This window comes from Populus trichocarpa, chromosome 19, assembly GCF_000002775.5.
Source record: "Populus trichocarpa isolate Nisqually-1 chromosome 19, P.trichocarpa_v4.1, whole genome shotgun sequence".
NCBI classification, from domain to species: Eukaryota; Viridiplantae; Streptophyta; class Magnoliopsida; order Malpighiales; family Salicaceae; genus Populus; species Populus trichocarpa.
Window position 1 is genome coordinate 3,825,990 of NC_037303.2, and position 13,273 is coordinate 3,839,262.

Below are 13,273 nucleotides of genomic sequence, written 5' to 3' on the forward strand. Positions count from 1 at the left end.
ATAACCACTTTCTCTAAAAACAATTAGGATCTTTTTTCAATCTTTGTAACTACTCATGAAACATTTTCAACTAAAATATGTTCTTGAAACACATATAGAGACCATATTACTTTTACACTTATTTCTTGTTACTGTAGTGTTTAACTTCACCAGCAACACAAAATTTTTCTCTCTTTAAAAAATATTGATAAAAATTTATATGAAGAAATTTCATACGGGAAAAATTAACAAAAAAGACCTAACCATGATAACATTTTTATGCAACCATGACCAATAAAAGATAATATTCATGCAATAAGTATTTTCCTTTATTTTTATTGGTTAAAATCTTCAAAACATACATGTTTAAGAGATTTAGAGAATAATGATGATAAAAGAAGAAGAAGTTGTTTTTCCTTTTGTTTTTTCAGCAGTTTAGGCTAGCTTTTGGCTAGAATTTTTACTCGAAAAACCACCCTAGACCCGGTGTTGACCCGATCTATCCAATCTTGTCCAACTTGCTTTTTTATGCTTTTTTTCAGATCCCGCTCACACAAACTTCTCATGCACACAATTTTTTTTTTATATAAACACAACTTTTTCTATACTATTTCTTTGCAGAGCATGATACAACAACCAATTATGGTTAGGTCTTTATTGGTTAGATTTTAACCAATAAAAATAAAGGAAAATACTTATTGTACTTAATTTAGTATTATAACATAACAAAGAAGGTTGCCAGACATTGTAAAATCAGGCTACTACAGTCCATGTTACACGTCTTAATCACTCACTGTTTCCTCCAAACAGTTTCTGAAGATAGTTCACTATCTTGATGTCCAAATGGAAGGCCTTGGCAAGAACATCAGGATTGATGAGAGGATCGGACCCGAACACTGCATTTGCTATTGTAATAGTACCAGGATTTTGGCTGCTTAAACCAGCAAAGACAACTGCAGGGGTTTTGGCAATATTGAGTTGGAAGTGAATGAGGCCAAACGGAAACACAAAAACATCTCCAGGGTATAAGACTTTGCTGATGAAACGATTTTCTGGGTTTGATGTGACAAATCCAACATAGAGTGTGCCTTCGACGACTACTAGAATCTCTGTGGCACGAGGGTGAGTATGGGGTGGGTTTAAGCCACCATTTGGTGCATAGTCAATGCGAGCCAAAGATATGCCGAGCGTGTTAAGCCCTGGTATTTGATCTACATTTAAGAGAGTAACATTTGATCCAACTCGGTTCCCTGTGTTTCTGGGAATGTTCAGTCCTGAAAAGGAGAAATCATTTGCTGTCGCCATCTTCGGGTCCTTACAGAATTTCCCATTTACAAACACTGCACAAAACAAATGCTGGTCAATTCATGCATGCATAAGCAAACAAGGGAACGATTTTCATGTATAGCTAATAACAAGCCGTAAGAGGCTGCAGCTTCTTATGAAATGTAAATGATAGATGTAAGAAGAACGCATTACCAGCAGCCTTGGGATCATTGATGGCTACACAGAAGTCCTGAAGGGGACTGGGGTCAGAGGCAGAGGCAATTGAGGATGCCAGAGTCAAGAGAACAAAAGCTAGTAGGAAATGAACACTTCTCATTGTAGTGAAGCTCTATAACTTAACACTCTTTTAGCTGTTATTGCTTGAGTTGAGGGGGTGAGAATTCTTGCATTTGAAAGGAGTCTATTTATAGACTGGAGTCAGTGAACCGATCTTGCATTAAAAAGTCTCCCGGATATTGTTATCTATTTTTTATTTCTGCGATAAGAATCTTCCTTCAACCACTACATGCATTTGTCATCCTTCGAATATTCTATCTTCTTATGCTTGCATCATTAGACTCTTGGGTACGCAAGATGTCTTGTTACAAAATTAGATGTACTTTTTTCCTATTTTCTATGACCAATTATACCTGGGAAAAAGCCATAAAAACAACACAGAAAATGCCAAATTACTTTTTGATCCCTTAATTATAAAATTGTATAATCGAATCCTTAGTTGATCAAATTGGAAAAGCAAGTATGTTGTCCAACAAATAAAGTTGCATTAGCCAACATTAATGAGTATAATAACCTTTTTAATTTAATTGAAATTTTTCAGAAAACCGTCAAATAACACCGATGACTTTTCAATCCGTTAGTGATTTTGTATGTAAAGAACAATAATTAACAGTGCAATTGAGAAGTGAACAGGTCTAGAGCTCTCTGAAAACTACCGACGGAATTTTCCGTTGGTGATTCCTTTTATAATTGACATGATGAACAGTCTTCACAGTTTACCAACAATTTTACTGACGGATTTTACCGGTGGACTTTATTCCGTTGGTAATTTCGTTGGTATAAATGACACGTCATTGTTTTGTTTTAATTTTTTTTACCACTGTAATTCCCTTAGTATATACCGAGAGAATGAGAGAATATTTTCGAAGGTAAAATCCATCGGAAATTTACCGACAAAAATATTTCCTCGATATTTCCGTTTGTATTTATCAATTTTCTGGTAGTGAACATAACTTTATAAATGAAAATTTTAGAAGCATAAGAGTATCAACATCTAGAGCTTACATATGATTTTAGACATTTAAGAGAGATTAAATGAAAATAAATAATTATAGTTGAAGGGAACTTGGATACTCCGAACCTTTATAAATTTATAAATATAGTTATCATTAATTTTTAAAATTCTGAAAGAAATATAATACTACTAAAAATTAAAAATAAGTAATGAATTAATAAGTAAATTTATTAGCCTAGATGAATCACAAAAGATATTTGATAAAAAATGAAAAATCTTCAAACAAAATAATAAGTGCTATTGTATACACTAATTATACTGTATCTAGGTAGTGAGAACTAATAATATATATATTAGAAAAAGAAATTATCAATAAATAGGATTAATGAAACTAGAGGAATTGAACACCATATATTTTGATATCAATGCCTAGGATTAAAAGTAAAAGTAAAAGACAAAATAAGCTAAAAAAAAACATTCTAATGATCAGATTTATTGTGACCTGAGACTCTTTAAAGGCATCAATTTTTTATGCAAGACATAACTAATATCTCTCATTTTCAGTATGCCGATGACACTCTTTTTGGTCCTTGTTTTGGAAAATTTTCCTTTTAGTCCCTAAACTTAAGAGACTAAACCTAGTTTTCTCTTATGCATTATAATCTTTTATTTGTGTTTTTTTTTGTTGTTTTTTAGTATATTTCGTATATTTGTTGTAGGTTCTCCTAACGATCCTTAATAGGATTTTCGGGTCTTTAATTTGATATTCCTTTTAGTTCTATATTTTTCGGGTGATTGAGATAATCTTTGATATGCATGTAATATAAATAAATATGTATGTTATTATATGATGAGTACGACTAGCTAATTTTTTGAATATTTATATAAGTTATTTTATTTTTCGAGTGCTTATCTATTTTTGAATTTACACTCCCATTCTGTTGAACTAAATTCTATTCAAAATGATATACATTGCTTTGATAATTTTACGAATATCTATTATGCCTTGATATATGACTTGTTAGTAACTCTATGCTAACAAAGAGTAATTAACCTATGTGCACATAATATTCTGTATACCTAGCTGGTGAGAGAGGCACCAGCTTATAGCGACTGATCCTCCCACAGTGGTTACCTTTGGGTGTCATCTGATCACCTTTGGGTGTCATCTGGATACCTTTGAGTGTTATCTGATCTCTGACATGTATTCCACTATTTTATGATAATATGCTTAGTATGTATATGTATATCAAAATAAATCGACTTACAAACTATTAATATCTAAAATGTATATTAACTATTATTCCCTCACTGAATTGGTTGAACTCACCCTTTATTTTTAATATCATTTCAGGTTCTTAGTTTCTGTTAACAGGTGGACTTTGTTGAGTGTTTTTGCTTCTTTAGTTTTGGCTGGTATGCCTTGCTTGTTTCACGAGGCTTTCCTTTTAGTTTTGATTTGATGTCTTAGACGCTCCACTATTACCATGTTTTAATTAAGTTTGGATTTTGACAATGTAATGAGTATTATGGATTATTGTTTTTGTTTTAATTACTGATGAGAAGTTTTGAACAATCATTTGGTTTTATTAGTTTGAATAATATAATATTTTAGAAGATTATGAAATGCTGCGTATTTTTAAATAACTTGTTCTTTTGTTATGTCCGTTTCGAGGCTTAGTGTAGGTGGGGTGTCCTTTTGACACCGCTCCTGCATTGCTGATCATGAACCCAGGATTCAGGTCGTGACATGATCTATCCTAGATAAAAATAAAGCCCTACTCTTCAAATGGTTGTGGAGATTTGGATCATTAGATTCAGGTTCATGGAGAATGTTATTTGCAATATACATAATTTGGAAGCTTCTCTTAGTTTTCCATCCCCTCTTATTAACCTTTCTAGAAGTTCATGGTCTAATATTATTAATGTTTGTTTCAATGATGAAAAACTCCAGAATATTGTCCAAAGAGAGGTTTGTATTTTGATCGGGAATGGTAGAGATACTAGTTTTTGGCATGATGTTTAGCTTGGAGACTCTTGTTTGGCAGTATAATTTTCTAGCTCTACAGTCTCTCTGTGGATCAAAAGTCATTTGTGGTAAATATGGGTATGGAATTTCAGATGGAAGAGGGCTATTAGAGGTAGAGAGGTGGGGTGTTTTAAGGATCTTTTCAACAAGCGCTGTCCTCTGTGGTTCTACATTGTGAAGTTGCTGATAAGCTGATTTGAAAACCTAAATCTAATCGGGAGTATTCTGTCAAATCTATGCGAGGTATGTTATCTATTTCAACACAGTCTAATGTATGTAATTCCTTTAGTAGGATATAGAAGGGACTAGTTCCTCTTAAGATAGATATGTTTTGTTGGATGAAAATTCTTGGTAAGATCAATACTAGAGGGGTTTTGGTTAATTTGCAGGGGAATTCTTGATGCTAGCTGTCCTTTTTGCTTGGTCTTAGAAGAATCTGTAGACCATGTTCTCATTCATTGTCCTAATACTTTGCATATTTGGGCTAGGTTTATTGATTGGTGGAGTATATCTTGGTCCTGCCCAGGAAATTTGTCTGATATGTTTCAACAACGGGAACATCTTGTTCATGGGAGATTTCAAAGAAAGGTATGGTTCATGCTTTTCTTTGCAATTTCATGGTCTATTTAGCTGATGCGTAATGAATTAGCCTTCAATAAGAGGCTGCCTGATTATGATACTGCTTTTCTCTTAATATTGACTAGACTGTGTGCATGGATCAAAGCTATTTTCTCATATTTTCCTTATTGTGCACTCGATCTATTAATCTCTGCTGAAGGTTTAGTTTGTTGGGCTAATATCAAATGTTTAAGGGTTCTCACCTTATGGAATCCTCCTGATTTGTATACTCTAAAATGGAATGTTGATGGATCTTCTAAGGGTAAACTTGGACCTGCTGGAATTGGAGGTGTATTACGAGATCATAATGGCATAGTGATGGGATTTTTTTTCCAGTCTTTATAGGAAAAGAAGTCAAACGAGGCTGAAATACTTGCTGTAAACAAAGCCCTAGAATTATCCTCTTAAAAGAAGACATTTTTGGGAAGGAATTTCATTATTGAGTCTGATTTCGCCTATGTTGTTAACTGGATGAACAAGCACCATTTTATGCCCTGGAAATATCATGACTTATTCATTTGTGCCTTTCGTTATGCTGATCTTTTGGGTTCTGTATCTTATTGTCATGTTTTAAGGGAAGCAAATCATATGGTTGACAATCTGGCCAAAGGGGTTAATAGAGTAAGTGAGTTTCTTGCTTGGATTTGATATTGTGCTTCTTTTACTCTGCTCCTTCCATAGATGTAATTTTGATGGCTGTGATATTAAGTGAACATATGAAGATTGATCAGGAACTGTTGCTTTAGTGACTTACCTCGCATGAGGGTGATCTCTAAAGCTTTTTATTGCCTTGCTAGGGTCCTTTGCCATTTCTTGGCATAAACTCTGTTGCTTATATATATAAAAAAAAGATCAAATTATTGTGTTATATATTGTATCATGGTCCTTATAGTTAATTTTGAGTTGGACCTCTTAAATGAGTTAATTAATAGTTCTACAGCTTCTTTTATCTTCTAGACATGATTGTTTTAAGGTGCATGTATGGGTGGGAATTTACACACACACACCGGTAAAGAATTAGTGGAATGCGTTGGTTATACTTTATATACACAGATGGACTCAAAACCTTATAATATATGTTTTTGGTATAGGTTATATTTGTCACACCTGGACATTACGATGAATAATTAAAAAATGTGATATTACTGACTCTGATGTCAGTGAATAGTACCTATAAATTACTAGTTTTGTCTAAAATTACTAAGAATTTGTTCTCCTTTCTTTATTTGTTCTTCCAATCATGTTCCTGACTTTAGCGTCAGTGAATAGTACCTATAAATATTCTCAATTCTAGCGTTGGTAAATATTGCACAAACTAAAAAAAATGTGATATTACTGACTCTGATGTCAGTGAATAAGTTCTCAAAATTTTAAATTTTTAATGAAGAAGAAACATTTTTTCAATGCCTTTTTTCTTTTGTTTACCTTTTTTATTATTTGCTCTTTTTAGACAAGAATAAAAAAAGCATTACACAACAAAATACGAGGAGCTCACAGATAAATCAACGAAGATCCCAAATATTTTTAGAATTTTTTGATATCGAAACGAGGCTTATTTGATCAAATATCAAAATAGAAGAAGATAAAATACATAAACAATGCATAAAAGTGTATTTTACCAAACACAACCTTATTAAAAGAAGTTTGGGCCAGATGGGCCTGAGGCCCAAATCCAGCCCACTCTTCCTCTTTTTTTTTTTTTTTCCTTGGAGGGTAGATCTAACCCAGCTGTATTGGTTGGGTTAGACCTAACTGGCCCGGCCTGGTTACTAGTTCATACCAGTAATCGGGCCAGGCAGCAGGCACGCACGTACTAATTATCGCGCGTGCACTGCACAATTACCTTGCCACCGTTTAGCAATTTAGAAAATGCAGAAACTGGGCAGGAGGAAGAAGGGCGTACCTGGAGCTGTAGCTTGAAGGTGAAGATGATGGTGTTGGAGAGCTTGAGGTTGCTGGTCCAACGTACTCCTTCTCCTCCGCTTTTTTCCTTGTTTTTATTTTCTTTGGTTGTCTGTTCGTCGTCTGTCTCTCGGTTTTCTCCCTTCCCTCTTCTGGTCCTTCTTCGTCCCCTGTTCTCTATGTTATTGCCCCTCTCTTTGTTCCCTGTTTTTTTTCTGTTCGCTCTTCTCTCTGGGAAAAAGCCCCGGTTCCCTCTGTTTTTTTTAGCCTCTCTGTTTTCTTTTCTCCCCCCTCCTCTCCTCTTCTCTCCTGGTCTTCTCTGTCTTTTATAGGCTTTTCTCGCGCAAGGATAATCCTTATCTTCCCCGGGCGCTGATCTTCATGTGGAGATAGAATTTGAGACTCCGTGTTTTGGTTGGATTGGGACACCAACAGTCCTGGCATTGTTGGACTGTTGGTGGTGGTTTCCTCCACGCCTCAATGGCTTGTTATGGCCGAAGGTAGTGCACACTAGAGGGGAGAGAGGAGAGAAAAAATTAAAACCCAGCCGCCCCCCCCCCCCCCCCCCCCCCCCCCCCCCTTCCTTCCGAGAGCAAAAAGCTCCTTCCTCACAGCCAGCAACCCATTCCCTGTAATCTTCTTCCCCAAAGTCACGAGAGGAAGCAAGAACCTAAACGAAAAAACTTCCAAAAAGCAGCCCGTTGCCGCAGGGACTACCTCCTGACATTCTTACTGCCTTCGGTTAAGCTTGTCCTCATCAAGGCAAGATAATACCATCCCTCAACCATACCAGCACTGTGCACCTCCTCCAGCTCCAGAAGCAGTACAGAGGCAACAGCGCGTCTCCTCCCTTGCATCCCTTGCATCAGTTGCCCATCCTCACCGGCCGCATCTCCAGCAAACTATCCTCTCTGTACTGCACCGTGGGCAGGTAATAGCAGCTGTCTCTCCTCAGCCACATGCGGAGACACCCCCCCTCGGCATCAACAATAACGAGACCAGCAAGGAGGAGAGACCCAGCAGAGGAGGAAGAATACGAAAAGGGAAGAACCCTGGACCAACAAACGGACACAAACACAGGGACACGAAGCAGGAGACCAGGGTAACGAAGCCAACACCGGAGACTAAGAAAACAGAACGACCAGAACAAGTGAAGATAAGAAGAAATTGGGGAGATTGTCTGTTCAGCCAGCAGCATCAGGTCTCCATCGCCATCGACGTCCTCGCCTCCGGTTGCACCCCCCCTCCCTGAACAGACGAACGCGAAGGAGGACAGAGGAAGCACAGGACGAACTGAGAGGAGGGAATACTAGTGGAGAACAAGAAGAAACAAAAGAGGAGGAGAAAGCAGCCGGCCAGTCTTCCTTCACCAGCGTCTCCATGGCCAGCATCAGGTAAGTTCTTCAACTTCCCTCCATTTTGCATTTTAATTCACTAACACTGTGCACCTTTGAATTATAATTACTTGCCACCTGATATTACCTTCGTCTTCGAGCAACACCCCGCCCCTGCCCCTGAAACGAGTAAGCTTCTTCCCTCCATTCTCCTGCCTTCTTTGTGCTTGCATTGCACTGTGCGAAGTGCAACATGCATGCTTGAATAATTCACGCACGCATGCTGCCGTCCAGCCAACCGGGTCACTGGTTTGAACCGGTGACAGAGCTGGTCCAGCTGGGTCCAGCCCCGCCCATACGGGTTGAGTTGGACCCAGCCCAAAAAAAAAAAAATAAAGAAAAAATAAAAAAAGTTTCCCTTTTCTTTTAATCCAAATTTCGTAGATTTATCCAGTTACACCATAGTTAGAAATAATATACCTTTTGGTTTATCTAATATTTACCAACATCAAAGTTGGAAATATTTGTAGTCGAATATTCATTGATACTAGAGTCAGGAATATCTTAGGCAGACCATGAAAAACATGATACAACAAACTCTTAGCAATTTAAGACAACCAATAATACAGCCTGTCATAGATAGGATGCTTAAGGGATAATAGTATCTTCCCTTTCGCGTAATCAGTCCCGTACTATAAAATCTCTGTTAACCATATACACTACCAGAAAATTGATAAATATAAACGGAAATACCGAGGGAATTACAGTGGGAAAAAAAATTAAAACAAAACAAAAAAAATGATGACGTGTCATTTTTTGTTGGTAAATCCGTCGGTAAATTCGTTGGTAAACTGTGAACACTGTTCATCATGTCAATTATAAAGGGAATCATCGACGGAATTTTCTGTTGGTATTTTCCAGAGAGCTCCAGAATTGTTCACTTTCCAATTGCACTGTTAATTGTTGTTCTTTACGGACAAAATCACCGACGGATTAAAAAGTCGTCGGTGTTATTTGGCGGTTTTCTGAAAAAATTCAATTAATTTAAAATTTTCATTTAAATATTACAGACGAAATCACCGACGGATTGAAAAATCATCAGTAATTGTTGGCGGTTTCTGAAAACTTTTTATGAAATTGAAAATTTAATAATTAAAAAAATATTAATATTCAATTATCCGTCGGTAAATCTGTCGCTAACGCGCCCCAATAAAAAGCCTGAATCCCTTTATTTCACAAGAGACAAACTCATTTCTTATTATTCTTCTTCTTCTACTTCTTCTTCACTATATTTAAAAAACATCAATATCTATTTCTTTCTCTTCTTTTCTCTCCTCATCTCCTTCTCTTTTCCTCAATGCTCGGGTATGTGTTCTTCTTCTTTCTTCTTTTATCCTCTTAGTTTTTTTTTAATTAACATGCTTTACGAAATTTTTTTCTCTTCTTAGCTTCACTTGCAACTACATTAAGGTAAGATTTTTCTTTTTTCTTCTTTTTTAATGATTTTTTCACTATATTTGTTTTTTATTTAATTTTTAATTGTTTTTGTTCTTAATAATTGTATAAATGTTGTTGTGAGATTTTTTTTTCATATGAGATCAATTTTTAGTTGATTTATTTAAAGGATTTTTAAATTTTTAGCAATCACAACTTCATTTTTTTCATTTGAATTTTTTTAGTTGAATTTATTTTTTCGTGTTATTTATTTGTCGCAAATTTGTTTGAGTTGATTTTCTTCTTCTTTTTTCCCAGCGTTTTGAGTATTATGGAGTGTTGATTTATATTAATTTAATTATTTTATAGTTTTGTAAAATAAAATTTTTTTAAAATTTTTTTTTAAATAATTACCTATGAAATTACATACGGTATTTTTCTGAGGAAAATACTGATGGAATAAAGCGGATAATTTTTTCTTTTTTTTTTGCGTGTTTTTTCCATCATTAAATCCATCGGTAATAATATTTTTTTATTACAAACGGACTTACTGACGGACAAAAAATTACTGACGAAAGATTCATTGACAAAGCATTTTTATCGGTGATTTTATTGGTAAATTAATTACCAACTGAATAATAGTACAAATACTGACGGAAAATTCCGTTAGTAAATATAAAGATTGTAGTAGTGGTTGTCTTTCAATTTAAATTTTTTAAACTATCAATTGCGTTAGGTTTACCACTACCTGTAGGAATATTGTGCGTTATATGATCAAAACCAGATGATATACAAAGGATATTATACTCGTTAATGTTGGCTAATGCAACTTTATTTGTTGGACAATACATAATTGCTTTTCCAATTTGATCAACTAAGGATTCGATTATACAATTTTATAATTAAGGGATCAAAAAGTAGTTTGGCATTTTCTGTGTTGTTTTTATGGCTTTTTCCCAGGTATAATTGGTCATAGAAAATAGGAAAAAAGTACATCTAATTTTGTAACAAGACATCTTGCGTACCCAAGAGTCTAATGATGCAAGCATAAGAAGATAGAATATTCGAAGGACGACAAATGCATGTAGTGGTTGAAGGAAGATTCTTATCGCAGAAATAAAAAATAGATAACAATATCTGGAAGACTTTTTAATGCAAGATCGGTTCACTGACTCCAGTCTATAAATAGACTCCTTTCAAATGCAAGAATTCTCACCCCCTCAACTCAAGCAATAACAGCTAAAAGAGTGTTAAGTTATAGAGCTTCACTACAATGAGAAGTGTTCATTTCCTACTAGCTTTTGTTCTCTTGACTCTGGCATCCTCAATTGCCTCTGCCTCTGACCCCAGTCCCCTTCAGGACTTCTGTGTAGCCATCAATGATCCCAAGGCTGCTGGTAATGCATTCTTCTTACATCTATCATTTACATTTCATAAGAAGCTGCAGCCTCTTACGGCTTGTTATTAGCTATACATGAAAATCGTTCCCTTGTTTGCTCATGCATGCATGAATTGACCAGCATTTGTTTTGTGCAGTGTTTGTAAATGGGAAATTCTGTAAGGACCCGAAGATGGCGACAGCAAATGATTTCTCCTTTTCAGGACTCAACATTCCCAGAGACACAGGGAACCGAGTTGGATCAAATGTTACTCTCTTAAATGTAGATCAAATACCAGGGCTTAACACGCTCGGCATATCTTTGGCTCGCATTGACTATGCACCAAATGGTGGCTTAAACCCACCCCATACTCACCCTCGTGCCACAGAGATTCTAGTAGTCGTCGAAGGCACACTCTATGTTGGATTTGTCACATCAAACCCAGAAAATCGTTTCATCAGCAAAGTCTTATACCCTGGAGATGTTTTTGTGTTTCCGTTTGGCCTCATTCACTTCCAACTCAATATTGCCAAAACCCCTGCAGTTGTCTTTGCAGGTTTAAGCAGCCAAAATCCTGGTACTATTACAATAGCAAATGCAGTGTTCGGGTCCGATCCTCTCATCAATCCTGCTGTTCTTGCCAAGGCCTTCCATTTGGACATCAAGATAGTGAACTATCTTCAGAAACTGTTTGGAGGAAACAGTGAGTGATTAAGACGTGTAACATGGACTGGTAGCCTGATTTTACAATGTCTGGAGGAAACAGTGAGTGATTAAGACGTGTAACATGGACTAGTAGCCTGATTTTACAATGTCTGGAGGAAACAGTGAGTGATTAAGACGTGTAACATGGACTAGTAGCCTGATTTTACAATGTCTGGCAACCTTCTTTGTTATGTTATAATACTAAATTAAGTACAATAAAATGGTTTCCTATAAACCTCAATGTGTTCCTGTCTTATCTTGGATGACATATATAATGTTTAAGTTCGTTAATTAGCCCTCTCTATGTTTCAAGTCTAAACATACACACAATTACTTCTTGGGTCTATAAAGGGACCAAATTTCAACAGGGCTTCTATAGCTTTTTGACTATAAATTCTTGAATATCAGGAAACATCCTCGCATCCTTTGTCATAACCACAATTCATAAAATTTTGTGTCTTTGATGTCCAATCCCTGCAATTAAATGCAACAATTGGTTTTGGACAGAAGTGGAGTATCCTTGTTGCTTAGCTTTGGAAGAGGAATAGCTTCAAAAATAACAAGCACTATCAAAACTACTGAGGTAGTGAAAGTGTTATATTGGTTGTTTTTTAAAATGTTTTTTATTTTAAAAATATATAGAAATAATTTTTTTTTTATTTTAAATAAAAAAATTTATATCAATATATTAAAACGAATCAAAAACATTAAAAACAATTAATTTCAAATGAAACAAAATTCAAAAATTACAAAATATAGTTTTATCGCAAAAACAAACATCACGTAACCATGTAATCGTGAGAAGGGAGATTCAGACAGTCTAATTTCTTTTCTTCAGTCTTATTTCTAACCGGGAAGCACATTTCTGCCCCAGGGGAATAGAATGATGTAAGAGTAAGAGCACAATTTCTTTCAAGAATATATGTCATTGACAAAGAAGAATGGTTTTATGATACTCATGGATTACACTCTAATACAGTAAAAGCTCTTTAAGGTTAGAAATTGCGCTGCCAACTAATATTTTGTGCTTGATTTTACTAAAGAGAATGAAGTTGGCTAGATTTGAACTTCTAATCTCTTCGTCTTTAAGTTTTTATATGTGAACTAAATCGATTTTAAGATTTTAAACTTGTAAGTGAAGTTTGACTAATAATTTTATTTTCAACAATTTCAATCAGAAATTAGAATCCGATGGATGGAAGGATATGAGAAAAATATACTGTAAATACACCAGTCTTGGCATGCGAAAACTATATATGTCGACTTTGAAGACCAAAAAAGAAAGAAAATGGTCACATAGCCTATTTATTATTCTAAGGAAAGACATTATGTTAAAAAGATTGTCTCTATATAATCTAACTACCGGAATTTGAAG

The 13,273-nt window shown here is 35.3% G+C and overlaps 5 protein-coding genes across 7 annotated transcripts in view; 2 read left to right on the top strand and 3 right to left on the bottom strand.

The window, feature by feature from the left end:
• The window catches only part of LOC7453557 (germin-like protein subfamily 1 member 13), a 90,521-nt gene extending 88,859 nt beyond the window's left edge, over positions 1 to 1,662 (bottom strand). Inside the window, exon 1 of the mRNA XM_052449306.1 lies at positions 1,607 to 1,662. The gene's annotated coding sequence lies outside the window, so the exon portion shown is untranslated. The remainder of the gene's footprint in view (positions 1 to 1,606) is intronic.
• The window catches only part of LOC7469831 (germin-like protein subfamily 1 member 13), a 64,749-nt gene extending 63,081 nt beyond the window's left edge, over positions 1 to 1,668 (bottom strand). Inside the window, exon 1 of the mRNA XM_052449304.1 lies at positions 1,607 to 1,668. The gene's annotated coding sequence lies outside the window, so the exon portion shown is untranslated. The remainder of the gene's footprint in view (positions 1 to 1,606) is intronic.
• The window catches only part of LOC112325612 (germin-like protein subfamily 1 member 13), an 80,603-nt gene extending 68,470 nt beyond the window's left edge, over positions 1 to 12,133 (top strand). Inside the window, exon 3 of the transcript XR_008058146.1 lies at positions 12,079 to 12,133. The gene's annotated coding sequence lies outside the window, so the exon portion shown is untranslated. The remainder of the gene's footprint in view (positions 1 to 12,078) is intronic.
• Positions 1 to 12,133, top strand: part of LOC7469832 (germin-like protein subfamily 1 member 7) — an 80,595-nt gene extending 68,462 nt beyond the window's left edge. For 2 of the 3 annotated variants that reach the window (XM_052449309.1, XM_052449308.1), the window contains exons 2-3: positions 11,061 to 11,211; positions 11,351 to 12,133. In XM_052449309.1, coding sequence (XP_052305269.1) covers positions 11,088 to 11,211; positions 11,351 to 11,904 — 678 coding nt within the window. In that variant the 5' untranslated portion in view covers positions 11,061 to 11,087 and the 3' untranslated portion in view covers positions 11,905 to 12,133. Of the gene's footprint in view, positions 1 to 11,004; positions 11,212 to 11,350 lie in introns of those variants that run through there. The other variant, XM_052449310.1, reaches the window with a different exon arrangement.
• Positions 705 to 1,663, bottom strand: LOC112325192 (germin-like protein subfamily 1 member 13). The gene is made up of 2 exons (XM_024591022.2): positions 1,459 to 1,663; positions 705 to 1,319 (listed from the first exon to the last, which is right to left on the bottom strand). Exons 1-2 carry the CDS (start codon positions 1,580 to 1,582, stop codon positions 766 to 768), a joined length of 678 nt encoding a protein of 225 aa, XP_024446790.2. The 5' UTR covers positions 1,583 to 1,663; the 3' UTR covers positions 705 to 765.
• Positions 12,134 to 13,273: the final 1,140 nt, after the last annotated feature.

Coding starts and splice junctions, on each gene's coding strand:
- LOC112325192 (XM_024591022.2), bottom strand. CDS start 1,582: ATGAGAAGTGTTCATTTCCTACTAGCTTTTGTTCTCTTGACTCTGGCA. Junction 1,320..1,458: donor CAATGATCCCAAGGCTGCTG/GTAATGCGTTCT, acceptor TGTTTTGTGCAG/TGTTTGTAAATGGGAAATTC.